The sequence below is a fragment of the Sturnira hondurensis genome, unplaced genomic scaffold (genome assembly GCF_014824575.4).
Source record: "Sturnira hondurensis isolate 20B ecotype Veracruz unplaced genomic scaffold, ASM1482457v3 Scaffold0022908, whole genome shotgun sequence".
Lineage (NCBI taxonomy): Eukaryota > Metazoa > Chordata > Mammalia > Chiroptera > Phyllostomidae > Sturnira > Sturnira hondurensis.
The window spans coordinates 10080826-10097062 of record NW_028095539.1 but is presented as its reverse complement, the minus strand read 5'-3'; the positions used below and the strand labels follow the sequence as shown (position 1 = coordinate 10097062).

General features: G+C 61.6%; 1 protein-coding gene across 2 annotated transcripts in view; it reads right to left on the bottom strand.

Annotated features, from left to right (window-relative positions):
• CACNA1B (calcium voltage-gated channel subunit alpha1 B) overlaps positions 1–16237 on the bottom strand; it is a 137809-nt gene that overhangs the window by 42616 nt on the left and 78956 nt on the right. For both annotated transcript variants that reach the window (XM_037036648.1, XM_037036649.1), the window contains exons 21-30: positions 9727–9853; positions 8577–8706; positions 8285–8344; positions 7367–7473; positions 5302–5398; positions 3972–4132; positions 1661–1798; positions 813–1014; positions 481–645; positions 162–272 (exon numbers count right to left, since the gene is read on the bottom strand). In XM_037036648.1, the coding sequence (XP_036892543.1) occupies positions 162–272; positions 481–645; positions 813–1014; positions 1661–1798; positions 3972–4132; positions 5302–5398; positions 7367–7473; positions 8285–8344; positions 8577–8706; positions 9727–9853 (1298 nt within the window). The remainder of the gene's footprint in view (positions 1–161; positions 273–480; positions 646–812; positions 1015–1660; positions 1799–3971; positions 4133–5301; positions 5399–7366; positions 7474–8284; positions 8345–8576; positions 8707–9726; positions 9854–16237) is intronic.

Sequence of the window (16237 nt, the reverse complement as noted above, 5' to 3'; positions counted from 1 at the left end):
CCTGCCCCCAGGAGCCAGGCGGGGGCAGAGTCGGGAGGGGGCTTCTGCCATGTGTGCTCTGGGGCTCGGGGCCCCCCAGCTCCAGGCCAGAAACCCCCAAGGCCCCGCTGCAGAGGGCAGCCGGGACGAAGGTGGTGTGGCCCAGGGGCCCAGACACCTACCAGCACCCCGAAGGCGATGATCTTCAGCACGCACTCCATGGAGAACATGGACGTGAACACCATGTTCAGGCATTTCAGCATGAGCTCGTACTCGTCCGGTGCGTCGTAGAACTGCCCAGAATGGGAGCTGTGGGCCCCGGGCTCGGTGGCCCCAGGTCCCCACGCGGGATGGGGACCACTGTGGCTCCCATCCCAGCACCTCCCAGACCAGGACACCCGTCCCCATGCGTCACATACTCCCACTGCAGGGGCCGGGACTGACGGACAGCGCGCTGACCAGGCTGACGGCCCCGCAGCCCTGCCCCCAGCGAAGACCCACCTTCATCATCAGCACCACGGTGTTGAGGGCAATCATGGCCATGATGAAGTACTCGAAGGGCGGCGAGACCACAAACGTCCACGTCTTGTACTGGAAGGACTGCTTGCTCTGGGGCATGTGCCGCGTCAGGGGCTTGGCGCTGATGGCGAAGTCGATGCAGGCTCTCTGCTCGGGGAGAGCGGCGCCTGCAGCTCAGCCTCCTCTGGGGACCCTGGCCGAGCGGCTGGGCCGGCAGGGACGCACACACGGGGCCCCGAGCTCCCTCCCATCCCCCTCAGGGCCCGGCTGAGCCTTAGCAGGTGGCACACTGACGGCCGAGACGGAGTGCCCACCTCGTTCTTCTCCAGGCTGCACTCGGACATCACCTTGTCCCCCTGTTCCTGGAAGGTGATGATGATCAAGGCCACGAAGATGTTGACAAAGAAGAAAGGGAAGACCACGAAGTACACCACGTAGAAGATGGACAGCTCCATGCGGTACCCGGGGCTCGGGCCCTGCTCCTCGTAGGTGGCGTCCACGGAGTGTTTCAGCACCCTGGGCCGAGGATGAGCACCAGGGTCAGGGCCACCACGGTGCACAGCCCCCAGCAAGTCAGACTGGCACCTGGTGCGGCTCCCATGCCTGAGCCCACAGACGGCCCTGCCACGCAGGGGCCCGAGCCCCCGCCCCAGGTGCTGTCTCGCGGTGGCTGGGGCACTTCCCACAGGGCTGTAGGAGACCCTCGTGGGGCAGACTCCACGGGCCCGAGGGCCCACCGAGGGTTCCACCTCGCCCGCCCCACCAAGCTCACCCGCTCACTCCCAGCCCACACACACACACACACACACGGCTGGGTGCACGTGCTCCAGGGTCCCCGGGGCTGAGCAGGGAGCCTCTGGCCTGAGCACCTGTCCTGACTCCCTGCTGCTCAGTGTGGCTCTGAACTCCAGCACCCTCCAGCTACCTGATGGCAGCCTGTGGCCTGACACGGGGAGACAGCCCGTGCCCCTCGGCCTCCGGCAGCTCAAACAGACTTTTAGCTCGCCACAGGGGACTCTGCGGTTGGATGGCCTGAGGGCCAGGCTGCGTCTCACCGGGCAGGAGCCAGAGCCTCGGGCGCCATGAACGACCAAAGCCACACAGAGCTGGTCCTGCCCGCCGCCCCCACCCCCGCCGGCCTGACGAGTGGACAAGCACTCACACGGGCCAGCCCTCCCCGGTGGACACCGTGAACAGGGTCAGCAGGGCCCAGAGCACGTTGTCGTAGTGGAAGTCGTATTTCCTCCACTGCCTCGGCTGGGCCTCCACCTCCTCCCGCTCGTAGTCCAGGTACTGGCCCCTGGGGAGGGACACAGGGGGTCAGAGGTTAGGACAGGGTCCAGCAAACCTGTGCGATGATGGTGAAAGGACTTTTGGGAAGTGCTGTCCACTCAGCGGAGGAAGAAAAGTCTCTCCCAACAGGTGGCACTGGGACAACTAGGTGTGGACGCGCAGAAGAGTGATGTGGGACCCACAGCCCACACCACACACCAAAACTAACCCCCAGCGGACAAGTAGCCTGCATGCCAGAGCTATACCCTTAACAGTCCTGGAAGAAACCGCGGGCCTCTGGTTTGCAAACGGACTCTTGGACCCGACACCAAGCCCGGGAGCAGCAGCAGAGAACCAGACACACAGGACTCTCTGGACAACGCCCGTGTGCCCCAGGGCACGTCCGAGACACAGAACGGGGCGGAACCGCTGAGGGGCATCAGCCCTTCACGGAGCCGTGTCTGGAACAGAGAACTACCACGACTGGCGTGTTTAAAGCTGGTCCAGGGTCTCAGTAAACACCTCCCCGAGACCACAGAAAGACGGCCAGCAGACGGGGGGCAGGACTGCTCACGAGGGGGACGCACGTCAGAACCACAGAGACGCCACCTCGACCCACCAGGATGGCCACCACAGAACTTCGAAAAAGGAAAAGAGCAAGTGCTGGCGAAGACATGGGGACAGCAGGACCCTCACGGGCTGCTGGGGGGCACGTGGCCCCCCAGCCACTTTGGGAAACGGCCTGGCACTGCCTGAGAAGGGCCAACAGAGCGGCCACCCACTCCCCATGCAGGTATCCACTCAGGAGACACAAGAGCCGCCTCTGTCCCCATGAACTGGCACCAGTCCACAGGGAGGATGGCCTCGGGGACACTTGGACCACACACTCGGGGACGTCTGGGACAGAAAGCTTCGGAGACAGCACAGCTCTCATCACAGCTGCTGGGGGCTGGTGTGGGGGTGGGGCGCACTCCAGGCTGGGTGGGCTCACTGCGGTTTCAGGGGACGAGAGCATCTCGAACGGACAGTAGAGACAGCACGCGTGTCTGGGAACTTCCCGAAACCCGTAAATCGCACATTTCCAGAGTGGGTGACTTTGATGGTGCACGAGTTACACCGTAGCTACTTTTATGAAAAAACAAAGAATTCGGTCTTCTCAAATACACAGTTACACAGTGCTGGGCTGCAGGGGTCTCCCTCCAGGCGCCCACCAATCGAAAGATGAGAGGCAAAAACACAACTCCAAGGGGCCCACGTAAGAGGCCCCGTCCCGCCCTTGGTGGGTTTCTGAAACGGGACGGAGTCCTGCACGGGAGGAGTGGAAACCAGGCCAACCATGGTGGCACCTGTCCTGCGAGAGACACTGAATTAAGAGAAAGCCTCACAGGGCCACAGCCACACCTCTGCCCGAAGAGCCTGTCCCGCCTGGAAAGGGGGAGGCAGGTGTGCACACAGGACAAAGGGGCAGCAGCCGGCACAGACACGCCCGGAGACAGGGCCATGCCAGCGGCCAGTCCGCCTGGGCAAAGGCACCGCCCGGGTGCGATACCNGTGGGTTTCTGAAACGGGACGGAGTCCTGCACGGGAGGAGTGGAAACCAGGCCAACCATGGTGGCACCTGTCCTGCGAGAGACACTGAATTAAGAGAAAGCCCCACAGGGCCACAGCCACACCTCTGCCCGAAGAGCCTGTCCCGCCTGGAAAGGGGGAGGCAGGTGTGCACACAGGACAAAGGGGCAGCAGCCGGCACAGACACGCCCGGGGACAGGGCCATGCCAGCAGTCAGTCCGCCTGGGCAAAGGCACCGCCCGGGTGCGATACCCCGACCCCTCCCCAGAAAGGCGGGAAGAAATGGCCGTCAGCACCCCTTCCACACTGGTGGGACTCAGTTTTCCTCAGGGACGTGGCAGCCGCTACAAGAGGTGACGAGTGCGGTCCACCTGGGTGGCTCGCGTGGCCTCACGCAGGAACCACCCACGAGCCCATTGGGCACGGCACGCAAGGCCAGCAGGCCCGCCTCCGCCTCACGGACCCGACGGCGGCTCTCCGGGTCTGCAGTGGGGCCGGGCCCAGTGGCTGTGGCCATCCGGGCAGGCACCCTGCCGACCTCAGGGCCAGCCCAGCCCTGCGGGGTCCGCAGAGCCCCGAGCAGCTCCCCAGCCTCCCCGGACGAGGCCGGTCCCGCCCCGGGGCCCCGGCACCTGCAGTCCCGCTCCAGCTCCTTGGACTCGTCTGTGCAGTAGAAGAACTTGCCCTTGAACAGCTGCACGGCGATGACAGCGAAGATGAACATGAAGAGCATGTACACGATGAGGATGTTGAGCACGTTCTTCAGGGAGTTCACCACACAGTCGAACACGGCCTGGGGGGGCAGGGTGCACCCTCCGGATCAGGGCCTTCTCGGGGCCCAGGCACGGCAGGGCCCTGTGTGGCCCTGAGGCCCGTGACCACCAGGGCGCCCACTGCCCTCTCTCTCAGGAGAGAGGGCCACGGTGCAGGTGGGCCACGGAGCAGGGATGGCCCAGGGCCTGGCAGGCCTGAGTCAGGAGGGGCTGACCCGGAGGGACAGCAGCCAGGACAGGGTGCGGCCAGCCCCCATTCCTGCTCCTGGGCCTCCCAGAGGCCACACTTGGCTCCCACCCCACGGGACACACGTGGGCCGAACAGTGGCGATGCTGCCGCAGCTCCACACGGGCCGCGCTGGGTGGGCCCTGACCCTCACGCTTCCTCTCAGCCTCTTCCCCACCTGGGAGCTCCCCTCTCCCGGTCCAAAAGACCCGGCCCTGGCCCCTGCTTCTCTGAGCCAAGCAGCCGCCCCGTCCCACTTCGAGTGCAGAACAGCAGATGCCCAGCCTCCTGCCGAGACACAGCAGCCAGCGCAGCCACAGCCCCCCCCCACCCCCGCACAGCATTCATTGGCCCCTGCTGCCCCCGATGCAGGCTCTGGGAAATGCCCTGGGCCATGTTGCCTCTGTCCCCAAGGCCAGCACCCCGAGCTGCCTCAACCCAACAGCAGACACTGAGGGGGAATTAAGGGCTTCAAGCACAGAGGGCACCTCCCACGGGGCTGGGTACATGGGCAGCAGATGCAGTGCTGGATGCACTCCTTTCTTCTCCCGGAACCTCAGCCACCCCTGCCCTGCCCCGCGGCCGCGCCGGGGGTCCCACAGCCCTCGGTCTCCCCTGGCACAGCAGCCGGACGAAGCGCTGTCCCACCTGCACTGCAGGTCACTGCTGGGAGCCAGCCCTCCTGCGGCGAGGGCCAGAGAGCAGAGGGCCCGCCCCACCCACACCACGCATGGTCTGAGAAAACCCAGCATGGGGGGCCCCTCAGCTCTGCGCACCCCCACCCCCACGGAAGCCGCAGCAGGACAAGGCCAGTGACTTGTGCACACGTGCAACATGTCTGTGCACACACGCATGTGCCCTGCCCGTGCACAGCCGCACACATGTGCAGGCGCACATGTGTGTGCATGCCGGGCAGGTGCAGGTGGCCCCCACACTCCTAGAGCCCCAACTCCAGGCCCCCACCTTGAGCTTAGGCAGCCGCTTGATGGTCTTCAGGGGCCGCAGGACACGCAGGACACGCAGGGACTTGATGGTGTTGATGTCTTTCCCTTTGGATCCTCTGGAAGGCGAGTCACACATGCAGACAGCAGGATGCACCCCGCGTCCCTCCCCACGAAGCCACTGGGGCTCAGGCTGCACTCCCCGGGGACGAAGACCCGGGGGCAGGGAGGCCCTGGCCGTGCAGGCACCACAGAGGCCTCGTCAGAGTGGACGAGGGCCAGGTCAGTGGCACAGTGGCGGGGGGACAGGGCGGGGAGTGCAGAGCCCCCGACGGGAAGAACCCGCTACCCCAGACACTCCCACCCCCAAAGCAGCTCCTGCCTGAGTGTAGGAGGGAGAGGGAGGTGGGCTGGCGGGAGCCTGTAGGAGTCTGGTCTCCCTGCCTGTCCTCTGTCAGTGCCAGAGGCTCCTCCAAATGACGTCACACCGAGGAGAGGGAGGGTGCAGGAGGCCATCCCCAGGAGCAAGGCCAAGGAGGCCCACGAGGCGTGGGCTGTGGCTGAAGGTTCAGGACTTGAAGCCCCAACACATCTTACCCAGAGACCCCTTCGCCCCAAGTTCAGGGACCTGCATGTGGGGAGGGTGGGGTCCCTCCGTCTCCTCAGGCTCCAGCCAAGCTCTGGGGAGAGCGAGCCGCAAGGCCCAGGCAGGCTCCATGGGCGTGGGGCCCTCAGGCGCCCCAGTCCCACCCCAAAGCCCTGGGAGCAGCAGGGTCTCCACGGTCACATCACACTCCCCAGAAACGCCCACCTCCCAGGTGGGACACCCCAGCCTCTGAGTTCTGGTCAGCTTCCTCCATCACCCCAGCATCCTAACACCCTCCCCAAACCCACTCCCCAGCCTCCCGCCGAGGCAAGCACAGGGAAGATAGGCAGAGGAGGCCTGCCCAGGATGGCAGGTGCCACAGGGCCGCAGGGGAAGGGGGCCCTGCCCTGCTCCCGAGGTGGGGACGGCTCCCCGCGGCAGCAGCCCCTGGGCTGTGCTCCAAAGGGCCCGAGGCTGCGCCCCCCCCGCCCCCAGCTCGGCTCCTGCTCTTGCTCTGAGGCCGCCTGGCCCAGCCTCGCCTGTGCCCTCAGTTCACTCCAAGTCACCGACCCTGGCCAAGGGGGCACCTCCTTCACAGGGAAAGAGGGCAGGTGAGCTCTCTGGGGAGAGGCTGGGCATTGCCAGGAGGCATTTGTCCAGGGAAACGAGGAAAGAGGCTGCGTGTCTGGAGGCAGACACGAGGAGATGCATCTGGTGTCCACTGTCTCTGCTCGCACACCAGCTGTCCACCCAGAACCGCCCACGGGCCCTCATGCCCCGCCTCCAGACTCATGCGGACAGCCTGCTCCCCGCACCTCGCCAGGGACTGCCCCCCCATGAGGTGGGGACACGGGGGTGCTTGGGGACATGGCTCCGGCAGCATGCAGCCCGGAAGGTGGAGGTGGATGAGTGGAGATGAGGTGACGCAAGGGCCCCGAGGGGCAGCTGTGATGTGGGCAGTGTGGGTGGGAGGAGGAGAGGCATTACCCCGTGAAGCTCCTACCAAGAGTCCAGCAACGGGAGCAAAGAGAAGAGAGTCAGTGAGGGGTCTGGCCAGGGGCGGAGAAGATGGAGCCCCGCCCGTCGGTACCTGCGTCTTCCGGGCACCCTGACCTCTGCATCACGTGCCACCCCTTCTGCGCGTGACCCTCGCCCCACCCGGGCCTCGGCACCGGCCTCAGCCACCTCCACACAGGCCCAGCGCAGCGGGAAACCGGACAAGACAGCCCAGGGCCCCAGGGCAGGTGGCGCCCACCAGCAACCGCAGCCCTGGCTGCTGAAGGCGGGGTAGGGAACTCTGCTGACACCAGAGAGCAAACAAGCCAGAGACGCGCTGGCCCCATTTCAGAGCCAGGGACACATGGGGCTCGGGGTCCCCCCCACCACGCAGAGCCCAGGCCCAAGCAGACAGGGACGGAGTGACAGATGCCCTGGAGGCCAGTGGTGCCCCCAACCCTGCCCCACTTTCAGGGGCAGGTCCGGAGCAGAGGTGCAGACTTACGAGAAGGCGAAGGCCACCAGGGCCCCACTGACCACGATGAAGTCCAGAATGTTCCACAGGTCCCGGAAGTAGGCCCCCGGGTGCAGCAGCAGCCCCAAGTCAATCATCTTTAGGGAGAAGCACAGTGTGGGGGTCTTTCAGAGGGAAGGGCTGAGACAGAGCCCGGAGTCGGGGGTTTAGAGGGGCGAGTGCCCGTCGGGGTGACACCCTCCCGGGGGAGCGGCCACAGCCCAGGCCACGTCCCTGCACGGGCAGGACCACAGCTCAGACCTGCCCTCTGAGGGCCTTCGGAGCTCATTGGCATTGACCCCAAACAGCCCCGCATGGTCGTGGCTGGCTGAGACTTGGCCCGGGCCCGGCTGCAAAAACTGGGTCTGCCCCTCGGACAGCACGCCCGCTGGCAAGCACCTTCCTGTCTCTGAGCTGCGACTTCCTCATCTGTGGGTGGGATGACAGCGCCTCCCCCAGGTGGGGCTCGCAGAGGCAAAGCTGCCCCGAGGCGCACACGGCCCACCCTGAGCTGCCCTGTGCTGGGGGTGGACAGGTGTGCACTGACCTGCACGGAACGCACACCCGTGTACATACACCTGTGCACACACCGGCCACTCAGGAGACACCAACTGACGGGGAACGTGCTCGTCAACACTCGGCACGGAAAGTGGGCTTTGCCGTGAAATGTGTTCTCCACGGCCCGCAGACCCCGGGCCCTCTGCACGGCGTAGGCGGCCCCTCTCGCCGAGCAGGGCCTGGTCAGGAGCGTGGGCGGCTCTGTCAGGGCTGATGGACGCTGTGCTGCGTCCTCAGAGAATGATGGCCTCTCTTGCCTGTGCACCCACGTGTGAGAGGCACACCTACCACACACCTTCAGGGAGGCTCCACGAGAGGGTGATGGGGGTCAGGGGCTCCCGGGTCACTCACCTTTATCACCATCTCGAAGGTGAACACGCCTGTGAAAATGTAGTCCAGGTACTTCAGGACCTGCAACCGAAAGGAGGGCGACTCTCGAAGGGGCCTGATGCCGGAGCCAGGGCCGTTTCAGGAGCTCTGGGTCCCTGCAGACCTCAGGGTGGACAGCCCAGCAGCCAGGGGACCTGAGCCACAGCCCTGGCTCCCGCACCGGGCATGTCCACACACTTCCTGTCCCTCCCTGCCCATGATGCGGGGCTGGACCCTGGCACCACCCGCCTTCCGTGGCTGACAGCGCACGCACGTTGTTCCTGGGCGAGTCTGTCCGCACAGGGTCCTCAGCGGCCAAGGCGATGCTGCTCAGGGCAATGACCACGAGGATGACCATCTCGAAGTACCGCATGGTCACGATGTAGTGGCAGAAGCGGCGGAGCCTGGGGGACAACGCGTGGCTCACCCGGGGCCGAGGGACGGGCCGGCGGGGCCCTTCCTCGGTCCCGCTGCTTGGACTCTCCCGCAAGAAGCTGAGCTCCAAGTGTCGGGACGCAGTGGCAGGTGATGGATGGCGACAGTCCTGGGAGGGTGTCCCAGGAGGAGTGATGGGACAGACGCAGTTCCCAGGGCAGGGCCGGCAGACAGCAGTGCACAGGCCAGCCAGGCACACACCCGGCTCCGTGGAGCCCAGCAGGGCTGCACGTCCGGGGCAATGGGCACAGGGCTCAGCAGGACAGCAGCACACGGCGTGACACAAGCCGACGGCAGACGCTCAGATGCTGACACGTGACATGACCCAGCAGAGGGCAGTGGCAGGGGGTCAGAGAAGGCCCCTCTGCCAGGACAGTGAGGCTGAACCCGGATGACGAGGAGGAGCAGCTACCCAGGGAACGTGGGAGGGGCCTCCTGTCCCGCTGCAGCCGGCCCCCGCCCACGCACCACCGCCCTCCAGCCCCAGACCCTTCTTGCCGCTGACAACTCCTGCCCCCAAGCTCTTTCCATCTGAAAGGACCACCTACACCCACCTGCTTCCCTCCCCCTTGAAGGGCTCATCACTCCGACCACTGCCCCCACCCTGCCAGCCACACCCCGTCCACGGCCCGTCCGCGTCAGGCCCACTGGCCCCTGCTGGCACTGCCACCCTCGGACGCTGCGTCTCCGGCCCTCTGCCTGGCCTCTCCCCTAACTGAAGTTCGGGGTGCACCCTGTGCTGTGTCCACTGCCCAGCTCTGCCCCTGGCCCACGCCTCCCCTGCTCAGTGGCCCCCTGGCACCTAAACACTGGTTGGACTAACGAAGGCATGTGTGTGACGAGTGGACGAGAGACGGAGGACGGCTGTGACAGGGAGACAGAGGACACATGGATGACGAGTGTGTGGGACACGCCTAGCCCACACAGCGGTCACAGGCATGCGGGTCACGGGCTGTGGACGGGTGGCGTGGGCAGGGAAGGAGACTCACAGGTTGGTGGGGCTCAGGCAGAACATGGAGCTATACGGGACGATGGGTCGGGGGCCGCTCCTCAGCACATCGTCGGCTTCCGCCTCCTTCTTCCCCTCTGCTTGGCTCTCCAGGTCCACGGTGCCACCTGCAAGGACGCAGGCTGCCACGTTAGGGTGCGGCCACACACAGAGCCCACACCGCTCAGGTCACACAGACGCTGTCCCAGCTCTAACCCTGGCGGGCGGGCGGTGGGGGGGCCTGTTGGAGGGCCCGCCCCCAAAGGGCGTGAGGCTGGGACGCAGCTTCGCACGCCTCCCTCCAACGATGGTCAGAGCATGGGGGGTGGGCGGTGGCCAGGGCTGAACCAGCCCTGGGGGCCCTCGGAGACCCCTCCGTGTGTCACGTGTCACCAGAGTGGGGCACCCTTGGCCGTGGACACCTCTGCCTCCACCAGGACCCCTCAGCTGCTTGGACCAGGGCAGGTGGGTGTCCTGGCCCCCGCCTTGTTCTGGGTTGGGTTCGCCCTCGAGAAGAGACGTCTCCTCTGCCAGGACCCGGTCGCCCTGGACCACAGACGCCCTCTGGAACCTGGTGGTCCTCCTCATTGGCCAGGACCCTGGGGAAGGCTCCGCCCTGCTGGGAGGTCAGAGGGTGCTGGCTGCAGACGCGCCCGGCGCACACTCAGCACAGACGCACACTCAGCACAGGCTCCCTCGTTCCCTCTCCCGGGGCCATTCTGATTCCACCCCCGCTGCAGCCAGACTCCCACAGCTCGGACTCCCCGGGGCTGAACTGGCCATGACCTTGGTGCGTTTCAGGCAGAGACTGTTCTCTGCACAGAGCGTTTTCTCACGGCAGTCTTCCGTTTTCACGATGCTAACGTGCGTTTCCATCCTCGCAGGTGACATTGCTCCCAAGAGCTCAGAAAGGCTGGGGACAGCCAGTGTGGGGACCGGGAGCCTTGTGTGTCCCACCGCCCCTTCTTGCAAGAGATGCGGAGGCAACAAGGACGTCACAGGGCCACAGAGGCCAGGGCTCGGGCCCCAGTTCGAGTGAAGTCCTGGCTCTGTGGGGCCGGGCTGACCGAGGAAGACACCGGAGCTGACTGCCCAGCCTGGGCCGCACCTCCGCGCCAGCACCAGCGAGCCCCCCAGCCCAGGGGGAGGAAATCGGACAATCCCACAACGCCAAGTCACAGCCTGCAAAGCGTCTGTCCACTGATTCGATCTGTAAGACACCTCACCTGAGGAGGTCAGGCGCGCACACGGAAACCCGTGCTCGCCAAGGTGGCCCCGTCAGCTCTGTGACAGCAACACAACGCTGTGACAGCAGGAGACAGCACGCGTGAAGGACCTGCGTGAAGCTGTGTTAGACACGCCTGTGAGCAGTGCCAGTGATGAAAGGAGAGGCTTATGATGCGGCTGAAGAGCTACTGGGAGACTGGATATGCGCATCTGTGTCCCAGACAGGCTCACCCATGACAAGGAGCAGCACGGGGACAGGAGCAGCACTGAAATGACTGCTGTGGTGACCGCTGTGACAGTAATTTTAGTCCCTTTTGTGACAGGGTGCAGCCAAGAAGGGGGGCCCCACATAGGGACTTGGAATGGGATCTAGAACTCAAGGTGTTCAGGAAATACTAGAAAGATACATAGAACATATGTCTAGATGTGTCCTCACCCCTTCCCCCCACAGATGTGAGTTGGGGGAAGGGACACATGGGACAGGAACACGCAGGGCTGTTTTGTCCAGCCACGGCTTTGCGGCTATTCCATGGCATGGTCATTTAACATATCTACAGCCTTTGGCTGGCTGCATAGATATGTCACATAGCTGTGGCCATGCCTCGAGCCAGGGGGATGGAAGTGACTTCCACTCGAGATGTAACTGGGGGGCAGGTCCCCCGAGTCACAAGGCCTGCGTGAGAGCTTGGAGAGGACTGGCTCCATGACAGGGGACCACACCTGCCCAGACTCTCGACGGCCGCCCAGTAAACCTGGGATAATACAGGAATGCTGGCAGGTGTAAGTGACTGTAGGAGGAGTCGTAACGGGGGCACAGAGGAAGGCTGGCGCGGGGATCTCAATGCAGACTCCGCAGCCGTTTGAGGAGGGAACTATGTGGTTTTACCAGTGTGCAGACCCCTGCAGCTTTGATGGGGGGACCCCTGTGGCTTTGGCGAGAATGGGGACTCTGCAGCTTTGGGGTGCTCCCTTTGGCTACATGGCTTAAGAAGAAGGAGAGACTTCCCCTGGAAGAAAAAGGGGTGCAAAGGCTTTCATTGGGGGGCCATGAGAAGGTGCCACGCGGCTTTGGAGTAGCTGGAGGTCCTGGCGGCGACACAGCTGATGGTGCAGAGACCCCGAAACGACTTCTTCCCTGAGACGCGGTGCCCGGATTAAGGCAGAGGGAGAAGGAAGCACTGTGTGCGTCTGTGGGTGTCCTACAGGACTTTGATGATTTAACGAAGACATTGGGTCCCTACTTGAAGTCTGTATAGCTTTAAATTAACATTTCCTTTCCTTTTCACAAATCTCTGGCATTGAGAGACGTCTTTCCTCTCATGGCGGACAAGCGAACCTGGGGGTCCTTTTGGTATTAGTATACTGTACCCCTCCCCCGACCCTGTTCTGTACCAGTTCCACCATAGCTTTTAAAAGCAAAAGTTTTTTGATGATACTCACACCTCACCTTGAACTTAAGAATTTTGGACTTCTGGCCAAGATGGAGGTGTAGGTAGACACACCGTGCCTCCTCGCATAACCAAAATACAGACAACAATTTATAAACAAAATGACAACCAGTACTGACAAAGAATTGAACTGTATGGAAGCCCAACAACCAAGGAGAGAAAGCAGACATGTTCATCCAGACGGGTAGGAGGGGCAGAGTCAGGAGACCAGCGGAGAGGGGTCGAGGGAAAAAAAAAAGCGGTGGCTGACGGACCCAGCAAGGCAGCAGCCTGTGCAGGGGCTTGGCATGCAAGGCGGCTTCCAGAACTGGGCAGTCCCGCATTCACGGACAGACAAACCAGGAGAAACTGGGGAGCGAGACAGACCGCGCAGCCCAGGGCCCCAGCACAGGGAAATAAAGCCTCAAAACACTGATTGAAAACACCTGTGGGGGTTGAGGTTCTGGGAGAGACTCCCAGCCTCACAGGAGAGTTCACTGGAGAGGCCCACAGGGTCCTAGAATGTACACAAACCACCCACCCAGGAATCAGCACCAGAAGGGCCCAGTGTGCTTGTGGGTCACAGCAGAAGTGACTGAAAGCCAGCAGAGAGCTGAGCAAGCAGCATTGTCCCCTCTTGGTCCCCTCCCCCACACATAGCACCACAACACAGCAACCTGGGTTGCCCCACACCAGCAAATACTTAAGGCTCTGCCCCTTACAACGTAATGGGTGCCCTGAGACAAAGAAATATGGTCCAAATGAAAGAACAGATCAAAGCTCCAGAATAAATACAACTAAGCGACAAAGAGATAGGCAACCTATTAGATGCACAGTTCAAAGCACTGGTAACCAGGATGTTCACAGAATTGGTTGAATTTGGTTGTAAATTAGATGAACAAATGAAGGCTACACTAAGTGAAATCAAGTAAAATGTACAGGGAGCCTAGGGATGGAAAGGAAACCAGGACTCAAATCAACGATGTGGACCAGAAGGAAGAAACAACCAAACAGAAAAGAATGAAGAAATAAGAATTCAAAAACATGAGGAGAGGCTTAGGAACCTCCAGGACATCTTTAAACGTTCCAACATCCGGATTATAGGGGTACCAGAAGGGAGAAAGAAACAGCCATGAGTGGAAAACGTATTTGAACAAATAATAAAGGAGAACTTCCCCAATCTGGCAAAGGAAATAGACTTCCAGGAAATCCAGGAAGCTCAGACAGTCCCAAAGAAGTTGGACCCAAGGAAGAACACACCAAGGCACATCATCATTACATTAGCCAAGATGAAAATGAAGGAGAGAATCCTAGAAGCAGCAAGAGAAAAGGAGACAGTCACCTACAAAGGAGTTCCCATCAGACTGTCAGCTGATTTCTCAAAAGAGACCTTACAGGCAAGAAGGGGCTGGAAAGAAGTATTCCAAGTCATGAAATCCAAAGACCTACAGCTAAGACTGCTCTGTCCAGCAAAGCTTTCATTTAGAATGGAAGGGCAGATAAAGTGCTTCTCAGATAAGATCAAATTCAAGGAGTTCATCATCACCAAGCCCTTATTATATGAAATGTTAAAGGGACTTATCTAAGAGAAAGAAGATGAAAAATATGAACAGTGAAAGGACAGCAAACTCACAGTTACTAACAACCACACCTAAAACAAAAGCAAACTAAGCAGACGACTAGATCAGGAGCAGAACCACTGAAATGGAGATACATGGAGGGTAGCAACAGGGTAGCGGGAGGAGGAGAGAGGGAGGTAAAAAGGGTGTACAGAATAAGTAACATAGACAGTAGGTAGAAACTAGACGGGGGAGGGCAAGAGTAGCATAGGAAATGTAAAAGCCAAAGGACTTATCTGTACGACCCAAGGACATGAACTAAAGGGGGGGACGTGGGTAGGAGAGGGTGTGCAGGGTGGAGGGGAGTGAAGGGGGAAAATGGGACAACTGTAATGGCATAATCAATAAAATACATTTTTAAAAGAAGAATTTTATTATTTTACTATTATTTTAGTTCTCGCCTGAGGATAAGTTTATTGATTTTAGAGAGAGAAACATCGATCAGCTGACTTCTGTGCACACTCTGACCCGGGACTGAACCCACGACGCTTCTGTGCATTGGGCGACGTTCCACCCAACCGAGCTGCCTGGCCAGGGCCAAGATTTTATTATTTTAAAACCACGGCTTCTCAAGAGTCTTCCACAAGAACAATAAAGCAAACCCAAGGACGAGTAAACTGGGGGAAAAGAAAAGAGCCACGTGGACTCACTGAGTTCTGACGCACAGACGAAGAGGCAGGGAGGCCCCAGCCGGGGCGGAGACACGTCCGGACCAGACTGGCAGCAAGTGTGAGGGGCAGGGGCAGAAGGGGCAGAAGGTCGGAAGGAGCACAGGAGGAGTCAGGCTGCTGGAGAGGAGGAGGGACATGGCAGTAGGTGTTAGGTCACTGAGGGGACACTGGGCAGGACAGTGACAGAGGACACCAAGAACAGCAGAGGCAAGCATGGAGAAGCGGCCGCGAGGCCAACCTGGTTCTGGTGCTGGGTTCCCGGGCACGGCTCTCACGGGCGAACTAAGACCCAGGCTAAACGGAGGAGCCGCCCTGGGGGACACGGCCCAGCGTGCTGGGAGGGGACCCGAGCCGGGGCTGGCTGCAAGGTGGGAAGCAGGGTGAGGCTGCACATCTACCCGCTCCCTCCGTGGGGCTCCAGCCAGCCCGGACATGGTGCCGGGGCCCAGAAAGAGCCACCTCTGAGCCGAGGGCCGGCTCCAAAGAGGAGCTGAGGGCCAGGAGGCCGCAAGGCAGGCGCGGAGTGGGGCCTGCAGGGAGCCAGGACACTGGCTAGGTCTCCTCGGAGGAAAGGCCCATTCCAGGTCCAGGCAGGGAAGGGACGTGAGGACCTGGGGTGTGTCCTCACTGACAAAAACCGGATGGCTGTCAGAGACCTGCAGGGGCAGGTGAGGTCCCAAAGGACGGCCTGTGGGGGCTCCCACTGGCTACCAAGGGGGCAATTGAATCACCAGAGTGACAGCGAGTTCACAGGAATGAAATAGCAAAAACGTTAAGATCCAAAGACTCATAATGCTTCCCCTCAGTCTCTCAGTCTCACAACTCACGACTGTGGACACCTACACTTAGGCACAAGGACAGAGTTAAGCTTGTTTCTTGCTTAAACACAACTGCAAACTGTATTTCGGAAGAAAGTCCTTCCTTACAGAAAAAGGCGAGATAATAAAAAATCACACTGTGACGCTGGATAACATCTGGGTGACAGACGCTGGTGACTACTGAACCACGGGGGGGACGGTGGGTGACACTGTTGGCAGAGGATGGCCCCGCGCGGCCCGATCCACCTCAGTGCCACCACAAGGGGGCCAGACCTGGTCTGGCCCGAGGGAGGGCGGCAGGGGTGGGCACTGCTGCCCACGGAGCATCCACAAAGCATCACTGGCTTCCCATCTCGTCTCTGGCTCTGTGCCCGGCACACGGGGGTGGTGTGGCCTCCCAGGGACACGTGATGCCGTCAGGAGGTCACTGACGAGGCTACTGGCACCCACAGGGCCGAGGCCGGGAAAGGTGCCTGCTTTCGACCTAACAACGCGCCCAGAGGGGACACTGAGGACAGAGGGAGCAGGACACGACACCGAACTCGGACCGTGGGGGATTCCATGGGACAGACCCTGGTGCCAACACAAACAGCATGCGCCCCACGAGCTGGCCGGGACGCAGCCATTTCTGGAGGGCGGGTGACAGGCACTGATGGTCCGTCACACTTGTTTCTACCCCCAAAGTTTCAATTTTCCACTGTGAGGAGGGTGCACAAGCCGCCACGCCGGGCAGATGGGGCAGACGGGGCA